The sequence below is a fragment of the Macaca fascicularis genome, chromosome 11, assembly GCF_037993035.2.
Source record: "Macaca fascicularis isolate 582-1 chromosome 11, T2T-MFA8v1.1".
Taxonomy (NCBI): Eukaryota; Metazoa; Chordata; class Mammalia; order Primates; family Cercopithecidae; genus Macaca; species Macaca fascicularis.
This window is the reverse complement of record NC_088385.1, coordinates 30,524,610-30,548,048: the sequence shown is the minus strand read 5'-3', so window position 1 is coordinate 30,548,048 and position 23,439 is coordinate 30,524,610. Positions and strand designations below refer to the sequence as shown.

The following is a 23,439-nucleotide window of genomic DNA, read 5'->3' as shown; positions in this document are numbered from 1 at the left end:
TGCCTCAGTTTCCTCAACTGTAAAGTGGGGGATAATATTTGTATTTACTACATGGGATTCATGTGAGGATTAAATAATTTAAATTAAAAAATGCTTAGAATAATTCCTGGCAAAAAAAAAAAAAGTGCTCAGTTAGGTTTGGGTGTCGCTCTGCTGGGTCAGCCATCCTCCTTCTCCTCCATCAGCGTGTCCTGAGTGTGTAGGAAATGGTTGTCCATTTATTTGTAGATTTTTCTTGAGTTGGGGTCTTGCACTGTTTGCCCAGGCTGGAGTGCAGTGGCGCAATCAGAGCTCACTGCAGCCTCAAACTCCTGGGCCCAATCAATCCTCCTGCCTCAGCCTCCCAAGTAGCTGGGACTACAGGCATAAAACACCATATTGGCTAATTTATTTTTTGTAGAGACAGGATTTCACTGTTGCCCAGCAGGTCTCAAATTCCTGGCCCCAAGCAATCCTCCCACCTCAGGCTCCCAAGTCGCTTCACCCATTTCCTCCCAGTCCTGGCACAGCCCTGCATACGTAACTGATACATACAACTTAGATAACAAAAAGTGACTGAGAACTACTTTATTTGAAGATATTTTCTTCTATAGTCCTAAACACAAAAGGAATGCTGTTATAGTGAGTACTTCATAGGCATTCTTGTATTCAAATGAATCACATAATGTTTACACTTTTAAGCTACACTTGAAATTGAAGACTTAATACACCCTTTTAACAAAGAAAGTATCAGTCATATCAAAACATAACTATTCATTTTACAGATTATCACTTTCCCTAAAATGACTACTAGATATGAAAACACTGCAGGGACAGCTAAAGCGCCCCATTCTTAAGGTTTTAATAGAAAAAATGACAATAATGTAAATCACATTCTTTACTAAACTATGGCAATCCATTTAAGAAAGCACCAGCCAGCCGTACAAGTCATTTCAGCACCCTTTGCTCTTCAAAATTAACCATCTTTTATATTTAATGCTTCCGGTAGGAATAAAAATGGTTATGTCAAGTACAGATGTCAGCAACGTGTCAGTTGGTGTGAATTTATGATGTGTTCCTAAGTTAACAGAGAAAATAAAAATAAAAAAACTCTTATATGAATAAAACCTAAGGATGAAAAACTATCCTTTGATAATTATCACAAGGCAAAATCAACCACCTTTTCATCAGTCCTAGTGTGGAATGGAAATTTCTTTATTAATACTTTTTATGGGAATGTTTTAAAGGCATAGGTATAAATGCACATGCAATCAGCTTGCCCCTCTTGGATACTAACTTCCCTGGCTTCACTCCTCCTTTTCACTGGACCAAGCTGCTGAGCCCCTAACTGCAAAGTCTGCAGTGCTTAGTGAGCATTTTTAAATAAAGCAGATTACATATGATTTTCATTTTTTCGCACACAAAAAAAGAAGTACAGAGAAGACTATGAGAAGGAATGAGAAAAAGGCATAGAGCAAAAACCTAAAACACAGGATGTGATGTTCAAATTTAAGAGAAAAACAAAACTGGTTCGTGATGATTGTTAGCAAATCACAAAAACAAAGGATAGGGCCAAGACCGAAGGGACCACCAGACCACCGAGCCCCAATGTGCCAGACAAAAGTGGGCATTTTTGAGATGATGCCCTGGTGAAGACAATTACAGTGAACCTCTCTATAAGGCCATAAACTCTTCAAGGTCATGGACCGTGACTTATTTATGTCTGTATTCTCAGCTCTTAGCATTGTCTTGCAAATGACACTCAGTATTTCTGGTAACCACAGAACTGGAGCTCAATCAGCTCACTGCTTTCAAAGCCATTTTGGTTGGTATCTACCGACCTGATTCCTTCAACTCTTCTAAGGCAGGGATGGCAAACAGCCTTCATTTCACTTGATGGACTGGGAATAGATGTCTGGAAGCACCAATCTGACATGGATTCTAAGAGCAAATCCTGGCACAGAGGACAGGAATGCTGCACTCATTCATAATGCCTCCTTAAAAGAGCGGTGGCACAGGTGTTATGTATTTCCCACTCCTGGTCTAGGAAAAAGGCAGCCAACCCCTACTCATATTCCTTTTACATTGCTAGGCTGCCTCTTGAGTGATCTGCATTAAGCCACTGTTCGTTAAGTGCTGGTTGATCAGGAAGACCAAGGCCTTTCCTCTCAATTTATGTCTTTGGCCAAACAGGTAGGGTCAGAACTTCACCTAGAAATCTGAAAACACATCACCCACAATGCTCAATAAGCAACAATTCATTGAGAGAGAACAGGCATTTACTTGATTACTACCTTTGCAGAGAAAGAATTTTGCCCATCTCAATGGTGTGTAGCTTTTGTTGATATCTAAGGCATTTGGAATTACTTAGGATCTTGGTGTTAAAAAAAATGGCAGGGTTAAATTATCTTTGGTTCTCATTCTAATCTTCTGTTTGTTTCTTCCTGGTACCCATAACCTTCTCAGCACTTCGTCATTGTGACTTAACCAGTACTGTTGAAATGATCAACTCTTTTACACGTTCATCAGAAAACCTTTTAAAGGATGGTAAGGGGAGAGGCCTCTGAAACTACGAGGGTTGAAAGGAAAGCCAGAGAGAATGACAGGAAGAACCAACCTTCTAATAACCCACACACAGGACTCTCTCTACCATTCAGACTGCTATCTATAAAATAGGGTGCTTCTGGTTGGGGAATGCCACCCCAGGTCCTCCAAGCAACCCCTTTCCCCATAGTGGGAGGTCAGCATCCCTCAGAAGAATCTCAGAAAAAAATGATAAAGCATTTAGAGAATTGGGAAGAAAATAGAGAGATACTATCAAAGAGTAAAGGACAGTCCTGGGGGATAAAGGGGGATTTTTTTTCTTTTTTTTTTTTTTGGAGACAGAGTCTTGCACTGTTGTCCAGGCTGGAGTGCAATGGCGCGATCTCAGCTTACTGCAAGCTCCACCTGAAGGGAGATTTTCAAAGCAACATTGCCTCTATCATAGGTGAGAGTCTTCAATGTAATACTGGCACCAACAAGAGAACAGAGCTAAATTAAAACTACCCTTCGAAATGTCAACAGAGCTGATGTGCGCAGCAGGAAGGACGATGTCAAAAAATGCACAGATCGGTTCCTATTGCACATTCCACCTTTCCCAAGTACTCTTGGCAGCCCAGAATAACAAAATCTTGTTAGATGTCTGTCTTAAAGAGAGCTATAATATGCAAACACACACACACACACACACACACACACACACACACAAATCCTGGGTTATAAAAGAGCTTTGTGGATCACAGCATACCTCCACTTGATCCAAGAATTTAATTGTCAACATTAGGCAAACAGACCCAATGAATGTAATCAGGAAGATAATTAACTAGTTGGCTGGAATATTGTATTTGATATGATGTGCTTATGTGCAAACTAATCTCCAACTGTTTGTCCAGTACTAATTCAACTGACTCATCTTCTAAATGTATAGGACTAAGTCTTTAAAACGTTAAGCTTTTCAGCAACAAAAAGTTAACATCATCTAAAATAAATTAAATTTTAAAATATATGTAATGAAATTATAGGTCACTGGAAATTCATTTCTACAATGAATATAAATTAACATTAAAATCTATTAAGTACTATTCCTGGGAAGATTTTGGTTCAGAGGTTATTTTTTAAGGGCATAATATTTGGGAATAAATGGGCACAGCTTAGAAACCCTTACAAAGTTCTAAGTAGACTAGAGATAAGATTATTTGGTGATAAGATACAAAGATCTCTATGTCCAAAATAATGGCTTACCTCATTTTAGTTAATAGAAGTATTCCCAAAAAGTTGTGCAAATAGGCTTTTTATAACTGGACCCTTATTTTAAGTATACTAGAGGCCATGGTTGTAAAGAAACCCTGTAATGACTCCGCTAATAAACTGAAGAACTCTAAGTGATTAGCCCCTGTCCTACCTACATCTGCACAGTGGACGGCATACTCCAGGCACTCAGTAAGTGTTTGTTGAATGCATGAATTTGTTCCGACAGTTTTTTCTCCCCCTACGGGACTTTCTTAAAAGTGAGGCACATGCTAACTGAAATGGTTCTGCCTGCTGTTACTGCAGAAAAATGGAATCCAGCTCACAGTTTAACTGATTCCATCACAAAATATCACATAATTTCAGAGTGTTTTCAATCAAAATAAAATTTCCATAAGTATGAGTATATTTTGAGGAATGTTGATCTATGATTGGCAGAAGCTTTTATTGTTAACTCACTCAGTGAAAACAACTGCTTGAGCTGAATTCTATTTCAATTAACCAAGGCAAGTAAAGCACTTTACCTAACTTCAGAAATACCACCAGAAACCATTCCACTTCTGTAAGAGTCTTCCCCTCACTCCAGCACAAATATTTAAATGCTGTCCTTACCTTAGTCTACAAAAGCAAAAACATGAATTACAAAGCTAAGATTAAATTAGAAAGTTGCCTGACTTAAATATGACAAAGTGTTTTTAGCCTTAAAATAAGAACTAAGTCAAATACATTCAATAAAGGTAACTCTTAAAGGCAAATTTTTTTCTTATTTGGTGTTTTCTTCCCTTCCCATTTAAATTTAAGACTCAATTTTTAAAAATATTCATATATCCATTTTTCTAAATAATATATCCTCTTTAAAACCATACAGAATGCCTAGCAATGCAACCTATGTGTCCACATAAATATGCAGTCTGTCACATAAATAAAATAAAAGGTTACATCAGTCTATTCATTCAGCATTTGTAACTGCAAAAACGGCTGGAAAAATAGCTGAGAATATTTTTATCCAAGTTTTGGGGAGGACTGAACACTGGTAAGGATTCACTGTAGGGCTCCATCATTATAAGTTTCCTAAAAAGTAGTGTGCAAACAAAATATCTGAACACAGAACCCTATTTTAAACATACTAGATGTATGTGTGGGTATGGGTGATGGAGAAGAGAGAATGAGTATGTTAATATGAATGCTTGTCAAGCACATTGATAAGAAAACCTCTCACTTAAGGTGCTAATGACATCTCAAGGGTCCTAAATACAACAGATTTTAAAATCATCTTTACCATTTGTTCCAATTATTGACTTTGGCCCTTTACCACACAGACACAATGAATCTACATTTTGATGATCCGTCATTGGCCCGAGTATCATGTCTGGAGATGGATTTGCTCCCATAATTTAAAAATCAATAATTTAAAAAATAACAAAGTTGGTCTCTTTTTTCCAACAGTTTTCAAGTAATTAATTCAAGTAAGCTTATTTACAGCTGCTACTGTATATATGTGACCTACTTTAACCCTTCTTTACCCTTTAGGAATCGGTCTCCCTTGGAATGGGACACCACATTTTAAAAAAAATCTTGAACCAGGTTTCTTTCATCTACTAATTCAATTCAGTCATGTTTCTGCTTTATTGGGCAGATAAAGAGAAGAAACCAGCAAGTTATGTCCAAAAGCTGGAAAACGCCGAAATGCTTCCCAACTATCTGAAAAGATGTTGTACTTGAGGAACACTCGGTGTTCCAAGCTGGTCGACAGGGTGACATCTCTGCTCATGATGTAGATGCCGTCGTTATGGAGCGCACAAGTCAAGTTAAGACCCGATTTGGACGTGTTCTCCTTGAGGTAGAGCCACTGGCGGGTGACGGTGTTGTAGGACTGCACGGTGAGCATGTCTTCGCTCTGGCTGCTCCTGCGGTTGGGCCCCAGCTCGTGGAGACACCCCCCGACGATGTAGATGGTCTCTTCTACAGACACCATCTGCTGCTTGCGAATGTGGACGTCACATGTTTCAAACAGCGTCCAGATGTCGGAAGAGGGGCAGTACTGCAAAATGTTCATGTTCCGGTCTGAAAGAAAGAAAGGCAAGTGATGACTCCGCCCCCACTAACGCCACTAGGCAAGGCTGTACAGAAATGTCTAACTCTACATGCATAATTTGGTAACAAAGAGAAAAAACTGTTTCAGAAAAAGCACAACTTGGGAAAACCATTTTCAAAATGGCTGGGAAGAGATATATTTAGATCCATCCACACTCACTTCTCACTCCCAAACGTCTCTGCCTTGGGAGACTCAGACTGGATAAAACCAGGAAAAAGAGCAGCTCTGACTTTCACACAGCCCCTCCTCCCTGGTATCTCCACACCCGTGAACCACCAGGTCAGTGTAAAAAAAAGTAAGTGCCTCAGACCCCTCATCAATAGCTACAAAATTACCGACTACTTAATACAGAAGCCAGGCTGGGCAGGAAGCAGATTATTCTTGACAGCTGATCCTAACAAACAGGACAAGTAGCAACACAGGATTTCCAGGGGCTGTCCAGTGAAAAGGACACAACATTACACTTCAGGAGAAATGCATCAAAGCCTCACCTGCAGCCTTCTAACAAGCCACAGAATCACTTGGCAATTCAGTTTTCCAGTTTTTTTTAATTATTATTATTTGTAAAGGCAGGGTCTTTACCATGTCCAGCCTTGGTTTCCCAATTTTATCACCAGAGAGACACTAACAAAGGTCTTCCCATGTCCCTCACAAGAGACAGTTGTAGTGTAGATAAGATCAAAGTCTAGATAAAAGGTTGCTCTGACATTTTAAATCAATAATGATTTTCAGCCAGGCATGGTGTCTCATGCCTGTAATCCCACCTCTTTGGGTGGTTGAAGCAGGAAAATCACTTGAGCCCAGGAGTTTGAGACTATTATTAGCCAGGCATGGTGGTGTGCACCTATGGTACCAGCTGCTACTTGGAAGGCTGAGGTGGGAGGATCACTTTAGCCTGGGAGGGTGAGGCTGCAGTGAGCTGTGATCATGTCACTGCATTCCAGCTAGGGTGAGAGAGTGAGATCCTGGTCTCTCAAAAAAAAAAAAGTAATTTTCTTTAAGGAAAAATGTTGCCTAGTCTCTTTGTGAAAAACACTTGTGAAATTTAGAATATCTAGTTTTGTTTTTCTTGTTTTTAATTGTTCTCTTTTTCTTTTCTCCTCTAGGAAAGAATAAATAAGTATTTTAGCCACAGCAGAAAAAACAAATGCTCTGAGTTATAAACAGAATGAACTTCGTTTGTTGTTTTTTCTAAACAAACAAATCCTATCCATGAAGGAGACAGCTCAGCTTGGGAACTGACAGACAACTAAAGCCTACAGCACTGTGCTGGCTGCAGACGCTTGGTAAGAGAAGACAGCTCATTTTCTCAGAAGTTGCATACCTCTTACAGTCCTTCCTTCTGAGAGAGACCCACCCATAGTTAGCAATGCTTAAAGAGCACCCTCCACAGCCACATCTGATACCAACTAAAGGATCTCCTAAGAGAGCAGACAAAGTCCTGTGCGTGCACATGTCCTGATGCCTGGAGAAATCTCAGAATTGTAAGCCACGGCATTAGGAAACTGTCCTGACTTCCACCCATATTAATACCTCTCCTTCTTTCTTTTTACTGTAGCTATTACGATAAAGATTATTTTAGGAGATGGCCCAAGGGGATTTTAGTCACTAATTTATCAAAAAGTGCTCCTTAGTGACCTGGCTGTCCACCGAATGAATAAAGAACTCATTATATGAGGCTTCCACATATTTCTAAGCTCCAGGCCCAGAGGTCTTTCCAGGTGTTCTGTAAATGTTTTCTCTCCTCACTCAACAAGGGCTCAGACCATGAAGAGGTGGCTTGAGTTGGTGGAATGATCTTTTTGTTTTTACATTTAAAGTTGATTCTGAAGTTTGACAAATCACCCTTCTTCCCTTTACAGCTATTACTCTCTACTGAACTTCTTTGAATTTCTTCAGTGCCGCTAAAGAATTAAAATCATCAAATAGCTACCATAAAAATGAGCTATTATTTACTAAATTTTAAAGTCTCACTTGACTTAAAAAGTCAGGAGGCTAAAAACTAACTTTCTTTTTTTTTTTTCCCTAACAATCATGATGTCTTATCTGAAATACACGGAACTATTAGGAAGTGCTGGGAAAGCCCCAGCAGAGAAAGAGGAGGGCTTCAGAGTATAAGTAACTGCCCAGCTCTCCCATTTTAAAAAACTAGTTGTCAACCCTTATACAAATAGCCATCCATCCACATCACTGAACCATCCCATCAAGGGTATTTGGCTCAGGGAATCCAGAACAGAAATCACGGTGGGTGGCCCAAGTGAAGAAGGTACATTAGCAGTGGCTTGTGAAGCTACAAAACACACAAGAAGGGTTTTCTAGGTCAAATCTAAAGAACATTTGCTCAGCCAGGGTCATGGAAAAACTAGGAAATCTACCAGTAAAGTACTCTTTGGGTTACAGTGCCGCCTGTCAGTGTTGAACAGCTCTTGGTTACAAGAGAAGTCAAAGCACATATGTGCGTTATGTCAGCCCACAAGATGCAGTCTGTGTTACTCAACCTAGAGAGGAATGAGAATTCTTAGAATTGCTCATAGGTAAATAACTGGGAATATTTACTTTCCTAGAAGAAAAGACACACACACACACACACACACACACACACACACACACGAGAGAGAGGGGGATTACTACATAAACACAGGAGTTCTGGGGGACTGAGGGGCCCATAGCTTAGTCTAAACCTATAAAGTTAATCACTGTAACCTGACAACCAATGTTGAAGATCAAAGAAATACTACACTAAGTCTCTCTTTTTTTTTTTTTTCAATTATATGTAAAGAAAAAGTTGTAAACTATCTTTAGTGGAGAGTCACCAGAGAGGGACATTGGGAACAGCTCAACAAATAATGAAAACTTGGAGTGGGAAAAAAAAGGTCACTTCTCTTTGTCTTCCCTCTCCTTAAATACATAAATATACACAACGCTTCAGTGGGTTGCATGGTTGTCCCTAACAAGATACGTCAATTTCCTAATTCCCTGAACCTGTGAATGGTGATTTTATTTAAAAAATAATAATAATAAAGCGGGGGGAATCTTTGGGCCAGGCACAGTGGCTCACGCCTGTAATCCCAGCACTTTGGGAGGCCGAGGTGGGAGATCGCTTGAATCCAGGAGGTTGAGCCTGCAATGAACTATGACTGTGCCACTACACTACAGCCTGGGCAATAGAGTGAGACTCCATCTCAAGGGAAAAAAGAAAAAGAAAGGGGATCTTTGCAGATGTAATTAAGTTAAAAACCTTAAGACAAGATCTTCCTGGATTACCCAGATGGGGCCTACATCCAACAGTGGCAACTGTCCTTAGACAGAAGGGGAGAAGCCACAGACACACACAGAGGAGAAGGCCCTGTGAAGATGGAGGCAGGGGTATCATGGAGCCACCAGCCAAGGGGCGCCGAGCTACCAGAGACTAGAAGGAGCAAGGAGGAATCCTCCCTTAGAGGCCTCAGAAGGAACACAGCCCTGCTGACACCTTGACTTCTGACTTCTGGTCGCCAGAACTATAAGAAAATATATTTCTGTTGTTTTAGGCCACCAAGTGTATACTCACTTGTTATGGCAGCCACAGGAAACTAACACACCTCCCACCATCTTCCCCACTGAATTCATGTTAAGACTTACTCTGAAAAGAAATAAATCAGATGTTCATCAAATACTTTACATTTTAACTTCTTCCTAACGTAAATCCCCCAAAACAGGACACATTTGGAGATGGTGGAAGGAATTTCTGTCACCTATCTGGATGCTCTGTTAGCCTGTGGATTTCTGTCCTTTGGGAAGTCCCCACGGCTGCTGCGGCCTCACAGGTCTTCTTCGTGCTTGTTAGCCAGGGCTGAAGAGCTCTGTCCTGCCCATATGGTACCACGAAGGAGTGGCAGTTCATTTCACCATGTCAAATAAAACGGCAACTCTACTACTTTAATGTGGCTTAAAGTCCTAAGAGCCAGGTTACACCTTTTCTGTAAGTCCTGGGCTCCACAGAGTCAGACAGACCAAATGCAGAAATAGATTTCCTGGGGTAAGAGGTAACTTGGAGACATCTGCTTTGGAGAGTGGAGGGAAGGAAAGGCACCCCTCTGCTTGACTGTCCCCCATTGTCTGTCTTCCCACAACCACAGTTTTCTTTTTTCTTTCTCTCTTTTTTTTTTCTTTTAATTTTAGAGACTGGGTCTCACTCTGTCACCCAGCCTGGGGTACAGTGGGGCAGTCATAGCTCACTGCAGCCTCAAACCCCTGGCTCAAGCAATTCTCCTGTCTCAGCCTCCCAAATAACTGGGACTACAGGTATATGCCACCACATCCAGCTAATTTTGTTTATTTTCATTTTTAAAGAAGGGGTCTTGCTATGTTGCCCAGGCCTGTCTTGAATTCCCGGGCTCAAGCGATCCTCCTGCCTCAGCCTCCCAAGTAACTGGAACTACAGGTACATGACACCACATCCAGCTAATTTTTTTCTTTTCATTTTTAAAGAAGGGGTCTTGCTGTGTTGCCCAGGCCTGTCCTGAACTCTCAGACTCAAGCAATCCTCCTGCCTAAGCCTCCCAAAGTGCTGGATTACAGGCATGAGCCACTGTGTCCCGCCAACAACTACACTGTTCCCTATCACTGTTACATGAGACAATTCCCTACCAAGAAGAGCAGTATAAAACTTGCTGGCAAGCAGGGCATGGTGGCTCATGCCTGTAATCCCAGCATTTTGAGAGGCCAAGGCAGAACAATCACTTAGCCCAGGAATTCAGGACCAGCCTAGGCAACATAGGGAGACCTCGACTCCACAAAAAATAAATAAACTTGTGGAGAAATTTTTTCATTTCCAAATTATTAACTATACAATGCCTGCCAAAAAAGTGAAAAACACATATGCACATTTTAATAAATAGTAGAACCAGGCCAGGAGCAGTGGCTCACACCTGTAATCCCAGCACTTTGGGAGGCTGAGGCAGGTGGATCACCTGAGGTCAGGAGTTACAGACCCGCCTGGCCAATGTGGTGAAACCCCATCTCTACTAAAAATACAAAAATTAGCTGGGCGTGGTGGTGTATGCCTGTAATCCCAGCTACTTGGGAGGCTGGGGCAGGAGGAGTGCTTGAACTTGGGAGGTGGAGACTGCAGTGAGCCGAGATCGTGCCACTGCACTCCAGCCTGGGTGACGGAGGGAGACTCCATCTCAAAAAATAAATAAACAAATAAATAGATAGTACAACCACCTCCCACTGCTGGTCAGGAAAGAGCTCTCTTGTATTCATGTTCTTGCTCCTCCTGTGGTGTGTGACCACTGTCCTAAAGCTGGGTTTCTGGAACCTCTGTCTGATGTGTGTGTGCTCACAAAGAGAAAATGAGAACTAATTTGCAAGGATGCTCTGGTACTAAATTCCATAATGGTGGATGGGGGCAGGTTTGCTGTGTGTTGGTGATAAGGATGGGAATTCCCGGATAATCTTCTCCAAAGACCTACCCAACCTCAGAAAGCGATCCCCACAAACCAGGCCCAGCCAAATCACAAGACAGCTGACCAAAAAGCTGGGTTTCCAGAAGCAAAAAAAAGAGAACGTATTTTTTTCACAGCTCTCCCTTCCCCATGCTCACACGAAGTTATCAAAAGATCCCTCCTGTCCCAATCATCCCAGATGTGTAAGTGTACACTACTGAAGCATAACATGACACTTGGATATGTCGGGGTTTCCTCTGACACCCTCTTGCTCTTCCCAGACTGCTGACGCCTACACATGGGCAGACCACCTACCTGGTCCCTTCACTTACCTCTGGTAGTGTATCCTCCAATGACATAAATTTTTCCCTTACACTCACAGGCAGAGAACTCAGCCAGAGGATTGGGTAAGGGCGCCACAAAATTCCACGCATCCTGCTCAGGGTTGTAACACTCAACGTTAGAAACGGCCTGCCCTCCAATGGCATAGAGTTTTGAATGAACAGCCACAAGTTTGAAGTTAGACCTGAAAGAGAGACACACAGGCCCACAGAGTTAGTTCTTCTGATCAATGAGAAGTGTAACGACGGCATGAACTCTCCTGGACATCAGAAGAAAATTAGCTCTCCCCGTTGGGGGCCATTCCACCTGAGGACAGAGGAGAAAAGGATGGCTTCTCGAACCTTACTCCTGTCCCCAAGATTCCACGGGAATGGCACACTGTCCAAACACTAGCTATCGAAGATAAGCAGTTCAATACAACAAGTTATTAACCTTGTTCAGCCTTAGTCCAGCAACCAAAGACAGTGTGTATACACTAAACTCCACACTTTCTTTCAGGGGCAGGCACAAAAGTAAGAGGGGAAGGCACCCACCTCACCCGGTTGTCTTTCACCTCTCAGAATGGTTATTTCATTCTTCCTACTGAGTAGTATGGCTTCATCTTAGGGACACACTGGTGCTGCCGAGACAGACAGGCAGGTATGAGGGGTGACTGCTAAAGGGTGGGTCAGGAGACGCTTGCACCACCAGTACACCTGAGCAGGACACTGGTCCTGCCTCCCCGCTCCAAAGGCATCTGACATACTGCTTCACAACATATAAGATGGGAAGAGGTCAGCACTGAACAAATTCAGTTTGTATTTACTTATTTATTTACTAATTTATTTATGAAATAAGGTCTTGCTCTGTCACCCAGGCTAGATTGCAGCGGCACAGTCATAGCTCACTGCAGCCTTGAACTCCTGGGCTCAAGAGAGTCTCCTGCCTCAGCCTCTTGAGTAGCTTGGACTACAGGTATGCACCACCATACTCAGCTATACTCAGCTAATTTTTTATAAAAATGTTTTGTGAAGATGGCATCTCACTATGTTGTCGAAGCTGATCTTGAACTCCTGGCCTCAAGTGATCCTCTTGCTTCAGCCTCCCAAAGTGCTAGTATTAGAGGTATAAGACACCACAACCAGCCTCAAGAATATTTTGATCCAGCATTCTTAGAGTCTTTACATATGTTAATTCAACAAATACTTCTATTGACAAATGCTCATCTTTCATTAAATTAAGTAACTTGAAAAAGAGATGTACAATGATTTCCAGCTCTATATTCAGTAAATAATTAAATGCTGCTCATCAGCTTCAGACACTAAATAAGTCTTATGATTTTTGAACTGAAAAGTAACACAAAATTAATTTGTTTTGATATAGTACACAAGGATGAATCAGACCTTTGAAAGCCAGGAAGGATAAACACTTGGGAGTGCTGGGTCAGTCTGCTGTGAGATGTACAACAGTCACAAGTTTCCAAGAGTATGCGCAGCAGCATGATGCAACAGAAAAAGACCTGAGCACAAATCAGAAGACCTCGCTTCTAGTCCCAGCTCTGCTGATAACCAGCAGTCTGACCCTGCTCCAACCACCTCACTTCGTCATCTGTAAAATGGTGGTAACAGCCATCACAACGTGGTAGAGATGATTAAATCAAATAGTCTATCAGAAACTACTACACAGAGATAAAATACTATCATTCAAATTTCTGTTTTCTAGTGTTTGAAATAAAGGTGCTAAACCAAGTGAATTTCAAGACCACATCTAATTCCAACACAATGATGTCTTCAAAAATAATAATATACTAAGAAAGAATGGAGGTAGAGACTATGCACACACAAAAAATTATATAAGGGGGTAGATTAAGAAAAAGCAGTGAACAAGAAGCCCATGCTTGATCTCCTAAAAAGTGTTCAATAAAACTGATGCATTAGACTATGGAAACAAGGTTAGTAACAAGCACCTACTAAACAGTTAAGATTTTTTAAAGATTCCTATCATGTTTGTATCTGAATGTATTTTAGTTTGTTTTTCCAATCAGAGCGTGAATAGAGTACCCTTCATCCAGAGCCTCGTCTTGTCCCTTAAGGCCAGCCAGCCAGTCAGCCCACTTTTTTGTGCCAACAGACGTCAGGGTGGCAGGTACTGGGGGGTCCCTGATTCCTGCTGCTTACCTTTCTTGCTGCCAATGGTCCTTAAAATCCAACCATGATGCCCTCTCTGTGTGTGCAAATTTGGGGAACCAAAGGAAATCAAGCTTGTAAACAAGCACTAAATTTTCCCAGCCACAATTTGTTTTTGCTCCCCAAAAGTACACAGATAGTAAATTTTGTAAGATCAAACCAGTTTTTAGTATTTATCCAGCATAATCATTTGTCCTAAGCAAACATGTAAGGGGCTTCTTTTTGAGGCTCAATGAATAGGCAGTTAAAGTAAACGATTCCATCTCTCCAGACCCCGACACGCTCAAATTCACTTGAAGACAAACACTTTTTAATGCTGAATTTGTTTTAAGATGAAATTGCCACCTAAAATCAGACCATTTAATAAAGAGGCATACTGCTAAAGGTTATGAGTCCGGGCTTACACAGGGAAATCTCAGACATCATCACACATCAATTGCTGTCTGACCTTAGAAAAATTACTGAATCTGTTTATCTGTTCCTCAGTTTTCTCATCTGTTAAGTGGGGATAAGAAGGGCACAATATCTGGCATGCAGTAAGAGCTGAAAATGACAGCAGTTGCAGAGATAAGTCATTCTGCATTGGCATTCTACGGAATGCTTCTCTGGGTGTCGTAAGTCCAAGTTTTTCTTAACCTCAGGAGGGTTGGTTTCTCATTTGTCAACTGCAACAGTCACTGACTGCGACGTACTCTGGAACTCTCTACAAAGTGCGCTCTCATCCACAAATTCTCATCACTCACTGCTTCATTTCCAACTTTCTGAAAATAATTCTTCCAGGCCGGGCGTGGTGGCTCACGCCTGTAATCCCAGCACTTTGGGAGGCCAAGGCGGGTGGATCACGAGGTCAGGAGATCGAGACCATCCTGGCTAACACGGTGAAACCCCATCTCTACTAAAAATGCAAAAAATTAGCCGGGCGTGGTGGCAGGTGCCTGTAGTCCCAGCTACTCGGGAGGCTGAGGCAGGAGAATGGCTTGTACCCAGGAGGCGGAGCTTGCAGTGAGCCGAGATCACGCCACTGCACTCCAGTCTGGGAGACACAGCAAGACTCCGTCTCAAAAAAAAAAAAAATTCTTCCAGTCTTCACCTCCTGAATGGTAAAGGTATAAATTCAAGCTATCAACCGCCTTTCAAAATTATCATCTCTACAGTATTTTCTTAATATTAACATACTATGTTCAGGAGTTAAAAAGAAGAACTTCAAGACCAAGTAACAAATCATTTATCATAGCTATATACTTGTTACTTGCAATAAAAATATTATCATTAAAATTTCTGTTTTAAGTGAAAAAAATTAGATAAAACCACAATTGCATTTCAAGGTCACTTATAAGAATTTTTTTTTTTTAAAGGAGAACTTTTTAAGAGACAGGGTCTCATTTCATTGCCCAGGCTGGAATGCAGTGGCCTGATCATGGCTCACTGCAGCCTTGAACGCCTGGCCTCAAGCGATCCTCCTGACTCAGCCTCCCAAGTAGCTAGGCCACCATGTGTGGCTTAAAAAGCTCTTTAAATCCCTAAAAGTTAAGTAACATGAAACATGCTAAACACCAGCACACAGATCTCAAGGATTAACAGTAGCTACATACAACCACAGGAAGGCGAGATGACACAGAGGTCTGGGTGGCTTCGAGTCTAGCCCTGTGATTATATGGAAGGTAATTAAACTCACAAAGCCTCAGTTTCCACTTTAAGGAAATGGGATTCATAACATCTACCTCATAGAGATGTTGTGAGCATTCATATGAAGTGACACCTCAAGTTGTGTCTACAATACCTGACCCCGAGTAAGAGCTCAGGAAATGAAAACCATCATTATGACTCCCTATGTAGAGAAAGAAGTTTGCTTACCACCAGACTAAAAATTAGAACAAAATGCCAAGATCCTTTCAAAAGTCCTTTCTCAATCACTCAGAACACAATTGCTTAAGTCTGTGGGCAGGTCCTTTTGTCTCCTCTTTCCCCTTCATCTACTTGCCTTCTGCCACGTCCCTACGCATTAATTTCCCCTAGGGACTAGGAAGGGGAGAAGGGGAAGGGCAGAAAATAGAGGTAGTCATTGTTGCTACTTATGCCCAGCTCTAAGAAACTCCAAAAGCAAAGATGCAAAAAGCAATTTAAACTGTTGGCCAAAATTAAATGGGGGGGGCAGGGGGGGGACTGTGAATAGACATACAGTTTTCTTTCTTGCACTATTCCCAGGCTCTACTACAACATCAACCACAGAAATGCTCCAAAAATGGTAAACATTGGCTGAGAGGAGAAGGGACAGCTCAGCAAACGCTAAGGCTGAGAACTGCAATTCCATCTCTGCCAGGAGACACTTGTTTATTAAAGTCTCTCTCCCAGCCTTGCTGTATTCACACAAGGAACAGGAGGAATCACTCCAACTCCATTTTCAGAGCTAAAGTGCAGGGCAAGGGAAAAGACTAGAGAAAGCTTTGGAAATGGAGAACATTAACGAACAAACTGCTGCAACAGTGGTCAGTTCCTGCAAGTTACCACTGATTAAAGTGAGGAGGGAAAGCAAGCACCCTCGATCTCACAAAGTGTTTTTTTGTTTTGTTTTGTTGTTGAGACAAAATCTCACTCTGTTGCCCAAGCTGGAGTGCAGTGGCGCGATCTTGGCTCACCGCAACCTCCCCATCCCGGGTTCCAGTGATTTTCCTGCCTCAGCCTCTTGAGTAGCTAGGGCTACAGGTGCCCACCACCACACTCAGCTAATTTTTGTATTTTTAGTAGAGACAGGGTTTCACCATGTTGGCCAGGCTGGTCTCAAACCTCTGACCTCAGGTGATCCGCCTGCCTCAGCCTCCCAAAGTGCTGGGATTACAGGTGTGAGCCACCACGCCTGAAGGTCTCACAAGCTTTTATGTGTGAAGAGTTACATCCTGACAATGTGTGAGATCAAACCCACATTCAGACCATCAGGCAGTGTTGCACACTTGGCCTACAGAGCAAAACATTTCTTTTTTACCCCCTGATGATCATATAGCACCCACTATCTTCTCCAGAGTGCAAAAGGCTTTATAAAATCTCTCAATTGGCTGGGCACAGTGGCTCACGTCTGTAATCCCAGCACTTTGGGAGGCCGAGGCGGGCAGATCACGACGTCAGGAGATCGAGACCATCCTGGCTAACATGGTGAAATCCCATCTCTACTAAAAATACAAAAAATAAATTAGCCAGGCGTGGTGGCGGGCGCCTGTAGTCCCAGCTACTCGGGAGGCTGAGGCAGGAGAATGGCGTGAACCCGGGAGGCGGAGCTTGCAGTGAGGCGAGATCGCGCCACTGCACTCCAGCCTGGGGGACAGAGCGAGACTCCCTCTCAAAAAAAAAAAAAAAATCTCTCAATCCTAGAGTTCCTGCTATTTAAGATTCTGGATCACTGCACTATTCAGTCCCTGGGAAAAGTGAACTGCTCTACATTTGACCCCTTTTTCAAAGTAAAATACTGATACATCCCAAAGCAGTCTCCGACAAAGGTGAATCAAAGTAGATGTGAAATTCTGCATAGCCAGAGGCCAAAATCTGGTTTTCTTTCTCAAGGTTCCAAATTACTTCCAGTGCATGCATAACTTGCACTGGATGCATCATCCAGGAACAACTCCATACTAGGTTTCATTTTTACTTGTCTCATCATCTAAACTCAATTTTAAACTTCTTGAGGGCAGCAACTATGTCATCAGTTTCTGTATATCCAATTGTGACTAGAAAAATGCTGGGCTTAAAGGCTGTGGTGGAGCTGAGGCACACATGATGAAATTCTAAAAAGTAGCACAGTACCACAAGAGATCTGTGCTCCATTTCTTAGAAGGAAATATTTTTTAACAAAAATAAGGGGGGAAATGTGCATGAAGATGGTCCCTGCAAGTCTAAAAGCCAAAACTTATCAACAATTTAAGTGGTTATAACTAATCAATGGATATTTACATTTTGGTTGCTATACTTATTACACATCCTTGAGCAATTTACTTAACTTCTCTGTGCCTCACTTCCTGTCTCTTTAGAATGGGAACCTGCCTAACAGCCCTTGTGAAGAATAAGTGAGATAATACATGCAAAGCAGCGGGAACAGCACCTAATGCAGAGTTAAGTGGTCAATTAAATGATGTCTCTCATTATTTCTCAGCTACTCTAAATAAATATAATGACTGTTACCAAGGTAAAAATGTTCACTATAGTGTTACAAATAAAGCGAAATATAAAATTATACATTAACTTTTATTACAATAATGTAAAAATATATTGCATAATTTTTTTTAAAGAAAACACGTATTTTAAGCACCTATTATTATTGGACATCTTGTTAGGAGTAGGGCTATACATAAGCATTGAATAAGTCCTAGCTCCTGATGGGAAGGCAGAGAGGAGAGAATGCCAATTCAAGTGGGGGAGTGGGCATGAGATGCTAGAGGAGCAGAGATGGAACATTCAGCCCAAACGAGAGTTCAGGAAGGAACTCCTGGGAGATATGTCATACCTGAGTCAAAGCAGAGGGAGCTAAAGAAGGGTACAATTTCCAATACAGCATCAATAATCAATTAGAAGATATAATGGAGGGTCAGGCATGGTGGCATGTAATCTTAGCACTTTGGGAGGCCACAATGGGAGGATTACCTGAGGCCAGGAGTTCAAGACCAGCCTGGGTAACATAGCCCCCATTTCTACAAAAAAAAAATATTTAATTTTAAAAAGTTAACTGAGCATGGTATTGCATGCCTGTAGTCCTAGCTACTGGGGAGGCTGAAACAGGAGGATTGCTTAAGCCCAAGAGTTGAAGGCTGCAGTAAGTTATGATCACACCACTGTACTCCAGTCTGGTGACAAAGCAAGACCCCATCTCTTTAAAAAAGAAAAAAAAAAGGGATATTTGGATGTCTGGCAACATTTTCTCTCTTCCACGTGGAAGTAACCAGCTGTGGCTGAGAGGCAGAGCCCTCTTCTGGTGGGGCAATAGTTCTCGGCTTCATCGTAACTCCCACCCACCCCTCTCTGCAACAATTTCACCTACCCAGTCACTTTGGGATCTTATTTTTGAATATTGCAGAAAAAATAACTGCATGGGAAAACATGCACAACATTACGTAACAGACGAGAGATTAATATCTGTATTCACACATGGAACTTCTCGAATGTGAAGAAAATAAGCCAATTTTTAGAAAACTGGCAAAGATCATTTACAAAAGAAATACAAATGGCCAACATATAAAAAGAATAATCTCTCTTCTAATTGGGAAAAATCACACTAGTGTTTTTGCCCATTAGGTTTGGGGAAAAAAAGATGATAATATTCTATCTTGGCAAGAGTATAGGGAACTGGCAAGTACAAACACTGTTGATGGAAGAAGAAATCAGAAGAATATTTTTGATGGGCAATTTGGCAGGAGCAACCAAAATCTATTGATTTATTTATTTTTAACTGTTTATAGAGATGGGGCCTCACTATGTTGCTCAGGCTGGAGTGCAATGGCTATTCACAAGCCCAATCAGAGTGCACCGCAGCCTCCAGCTCCTGGGCTCAAGTGATCCTCCTGCCTAAGCCTCCCAAGTAGCTGGGACTACAAGCGTGAACCACTGCACCCAGCTTCAACAAAACTTAAAACATGTATACGCAGCTGGGCACGGTGGCTCACGCCTATAATCCCAGCACTTTGGGAGGCAGAGGTGGGCGGATCATGAGGTCAGGAGATCGAGACCATCCTGGCTAACACAGTGAAACCCCATCTCTACTAAAAATACAAAAAATAATTAGCCAGGCGTGGTGGCAGGCGCCTGTAGTCCCAGCTACTCAGGAGACTGAGGCAGGAGAATGGCGTAACCTGGGAGGTGGAGCTTGCAGTGAGCTGAGATCGCATCACTGCACTCCAGCCTGGGCAACAGAGTCTCAAAAAAAAAAAATGCATACACTTTGCCCTACCTATCCAGAGATTCCACGAATTTTGACATAGGAAACTAACTCACATATGGCTACCAAGATACACGCACATCTACCAGGATGTTCAATATGGCAATGCTTATTGAAACATCCAGTGCAAATGGAAGTGACCAAAATGTTCATAAATAAGGGAAAGGCTAATTACATTATGGTACATCCTTAGGGTGGAATGACACACAGCCATTAAAAAGTGTGAGGTAGATCTACATTTGTTGACAGAGAAAAAACTCTCAGCTATGGTTAAGTGGAAATATCAAGTGCCATAATAATCACTACAACCTAGTCAATTTTAGAATTTTTAAAATGTGTAAGGTGACACACCACCGTGCACATTAATATACATAAACACTTTTCCCCTATTGTTAACCACTATCAACATACTTATACAGCTGACCCTTTAATAACACGGGTTTGAACTGCGAGGGTCCACTTATATTCAGATTTTTCTTCTGCCTCTGCCACCCAAGACAGCAAAACCAATACTTCCTCTACCTCCTCAGCCTACTCAGTGTCAAGACGATTAAGGATGATCCACTTCCGCTTAATTTTCTCTTCCTTAGTTTCTTAATAACATTTTCTTTTCTATAGCATACTTTATTGTTAGAATAAAGTATATAATACATATACAAAATGTTTTAATTGATTATATTATTGGTAAGGCGCCTGGTAAACAGTAAGCTATTTAGTAGTTAAGTTTTTGGGAGAGTCAAAAGTTATATGGGGATTTTTGACTGTGCAGGGGTCGGTGTCCCTAGCCCCCACATTACTTAAGGGTTAAGTGTATTTATATAAGTATACATGTAATTTACAAATATAGATGTTTATACATTTATAATATCTAAAGGTAACAAAAGTCTGTCGATACACTGACACTTTTTTTCTGTACCCTGAGGGCAGACATTTCCTCTTCTTACTCTGTATTTTTGTGTAATTTGCAGTTTTTCTAAGAAGCATGCATTCATGCATTACTTGAATGCTTTTTTTTTTTTTCAGGGGATGAAAAGGGCCTTCCTAGAAAAAAGACAAAGACTACCAAGGATGTATGAAGGGAAGAAAGAACTGTGAGGAACTGCGGTACTAAGGATGGCCTGGTGAGCGTCAAATGATGTGTAGCTGGAGGCATGTAAGAGGAGACAGAGAACTCAGGGCCGCCCACCCCTAATCAGACCACCACCCATAGCCACACAATGTTTCTTTGTTGTTTCAATTACAGCGCATAGAATGTTTTAAAATAACACTTCTGATACCAAATTTTAAATATGGTATCATCTCAATGGTGCAAATAATGCATTAAAAATGGGCTGGCAGGAAATATGCCAACCTGCAGTTACTGCCTCTAGGAAGAACGAGTGGTAATAATCATCTTTTTGCTTCTTCATTCTTTTCCATTTTCTAGTTTTCTGTAACCATGTATTATCAGGGAAAAAAGCATACTTTTCAAAATGAATTCCATATTATAGGAGAAATAAAGCCAGTTATTTCCCCAAATAATCCCTGGCCAAGGAGGACCCTCGAGTCAAATAGATAGATATATAAAGGATTCTCTGTTACTGTTAAGACTTCCTTCGCCTAGCTGTGAGTTCCCCAATTCCTTGCTCCACACTTCAGGACCAGGACCCTGTGAGGACTGAGATGGAAACACGTGGATGGGAAGAAAGGGTATTTTCATTCTTTCTTGAGTTACGTTGATTCTCTTCCCTGCTTCTGAATGACTCTGAGGCCTCCTCGGCGCTACCGTCTTTATTTCCTACCATCTCTTCCTGTATATGCTCTTTGCTCTTGTTTTCATATTCCTTCCCTGGTTCGTTTCCCTTCTCCCCTCTCATCCCACTCCCCAAGCTCCTCCTCTTCCTTTCTTCAAGTCACCCATATTGGAGGCAGGAGGGATTTGCAGGATGGGAGGGGGAGAAGGTTGGGTAAATGAAAATATTCCAATTCTATAGTTGAACACTTCCAGGCTCAAGCTTTGGGTCATGACGATGGCTGTCCAGGGAAGGAAGCAAAAGAGAAGATAAAAAATAAGAAAAGCAACCCCTATTGCAAATGTTAATACATTTCCAGTGATTATCTCTTGGTCATGATGGGTGTCACAGTGTGAAAGACTCTCTGCTGTCACAGTCACTGACAACAGAAAAAAATCCCCCAAAGTCAGTGTCACAGGTTACTGTCCAGTGTGTCATTACCATCAGGATCGAATCCTAAAAACTAAGAAAAATTTTTTTAAAAATTAAGGAGCAATTTTCTTTTAAAGTATTCTTATAGGAAATCACGACATCTTTTTTCACAAGAACAGAGACAAAGAAAGCAGATTCACCTAAAGGCACAATACCTGCCAAAAAACCACTCCACTACTTGACCTCACTGGGGAGTTCCTCTTCGCAATTTCTTAGTTCACTGGGAACTTTGCCAGCACCAAGGCCAACAACATTCCTGAAGATGTCATTTCCACCTCAGCACACCCTCCCCTATTTACTGGCTCAGTAAACACCGGGCCCATGAACTAATGAACAAGTGAATGAATGAGAAGGCAGCAGCACTCTGCCGGGGTGCTTACCTCTTCTGGTTCATGGAGGCCACCTGGAGCCACTCGTTGGTGCTGGGGTTGTAGGAATGCGCAGCAGAGATCTCCTGGCTAGTGATCCTGTACCCGCCCACTATGAAGAGGTAGTTGTCCAGGATGGCAGACCCATAGCCCCTGACATTGACCAGGTCGGGAGGAAGGTTGTTGGCCAGCGGGAACCAACGCTCAGTCATCTCCTCGTACCTGAGCATGGACGGGGGCTCCCCCTGGTAGGGGTGAGGGGCCAGGGGTCCCCCCAGGAAGTCCCCGAGGGCCACGAGGACAGGAGTCCCAGTCATCCGGGCCTCCCTCAGCCTCTGCTTCAGGCTGACATCCCCTGGAGCTTGGGGAGGAGACCCCAGGAGGTGGAACTGGGGCTTGCACAGCACCTCGTGGAAGTGGACGACCATGAAGCGCAGGCAGGCCTCCTGCAGGTCGGGCAGCCCGTACACCTGCGCCAGGCGGTACATCTCCAGGCAGTTGTTGAGCCGCACCTGGGACAGCAGCAGCTGCAGCAGAGACGTGACCTGCAGGAAGGAGGCCGCCTCCACCAGCTCGGACAGCAGGCTCACCTCATCCATCTCCTCATCCTCGTCCACCCCGCCGCCCTTCTCCCCGCGCGGGCCCAGGAGCCAGCCTTCGCGGGCCCCGCCGGCGTTGATGAAGTCCAGCACCAGCCTCAGGCCCGGCGCGCTGAGGCCGCGCAGCTGCTGCACCTCCGGGCCGCCGGCCTCCTGGCTCAGGGCCTCGCGCATGCCGGAGCGGTAGAGGGCGCGGAAGTAGTCGCTTTGCTCGATGAGCTTCCTCTTGCTCACCGGGTAGCAGCGATCCTCCAGGCGGATCTGCACCATCTCCTCGGCCGACATGGCTGGGGGCCCCGGGACGGCGGCGCTCACCGCCAGATCTGCGCGCCGGCCTCCCCGCCCCCACGCGCGCGCCGGTTCCGGGCGGGGCGCCGAGGGATGGCGGCCCGGGAGGAGCGGCGAGGTGAGGGCGGCCCGCGCTCGCCCGGCCTCTCCAGCGGCCCCTCCTCCCGGGGCCCGCTCCCGCGAGGCGGCGGCTCTGCCCTTCTCCTTTTCCTCAGCGCCAAAAAAGGGCCGGCGGAGCGCGCCGGGCGTCCTCGCGCGGGCTCTCCCAGG

At 43.0% G+C, this 23,439-nt stretch overlaps 1 protein-coding gene across 2 annotated transcripts; it reads right to left on the bottom strand.

Moving 5' to 3' along the window:
- Nucleotides 1–552: 552 nt before the first annotated feature.
- On the bottom strand, nucleotides 553–23,236 carry KLHL42 (kelch like family member 42). Of its 2 annotated transcripts, XM_005570453.4 has the most exons (3): nucleotides 22,295–23,236; nucleotides 11,625–11,818; nucleotides 553–5,832 (listed from the first exon to the last, which is right to left on the bottom strand). In XM_005570453.4, exons 1-3 carry the CDS (start codon nucleotides 23,164–23,166, stop codon nucleotides 5,381–5,383), a joined length of 1,518 nt encoding a protein of 505 aa, XP_005570510.1. In that variant the 5' UTR covers nucleotides 23,167–23,236; the 3' UTR covers nucleotides 553–5,380. The 2 variants fall into 2 exon arrangements, with proteins under 2 accessions (XP_005570510.1, XP_073862600.1); XM_074006499.1 differs by lacking the exons at nucleotides 553–5,832; nucleotides 11,625–11,818 and adding an exon at nucleotides 18,009–21,723.
- Nucleotides 23,237–23,439: the final 203 nt, after the last annotated feature.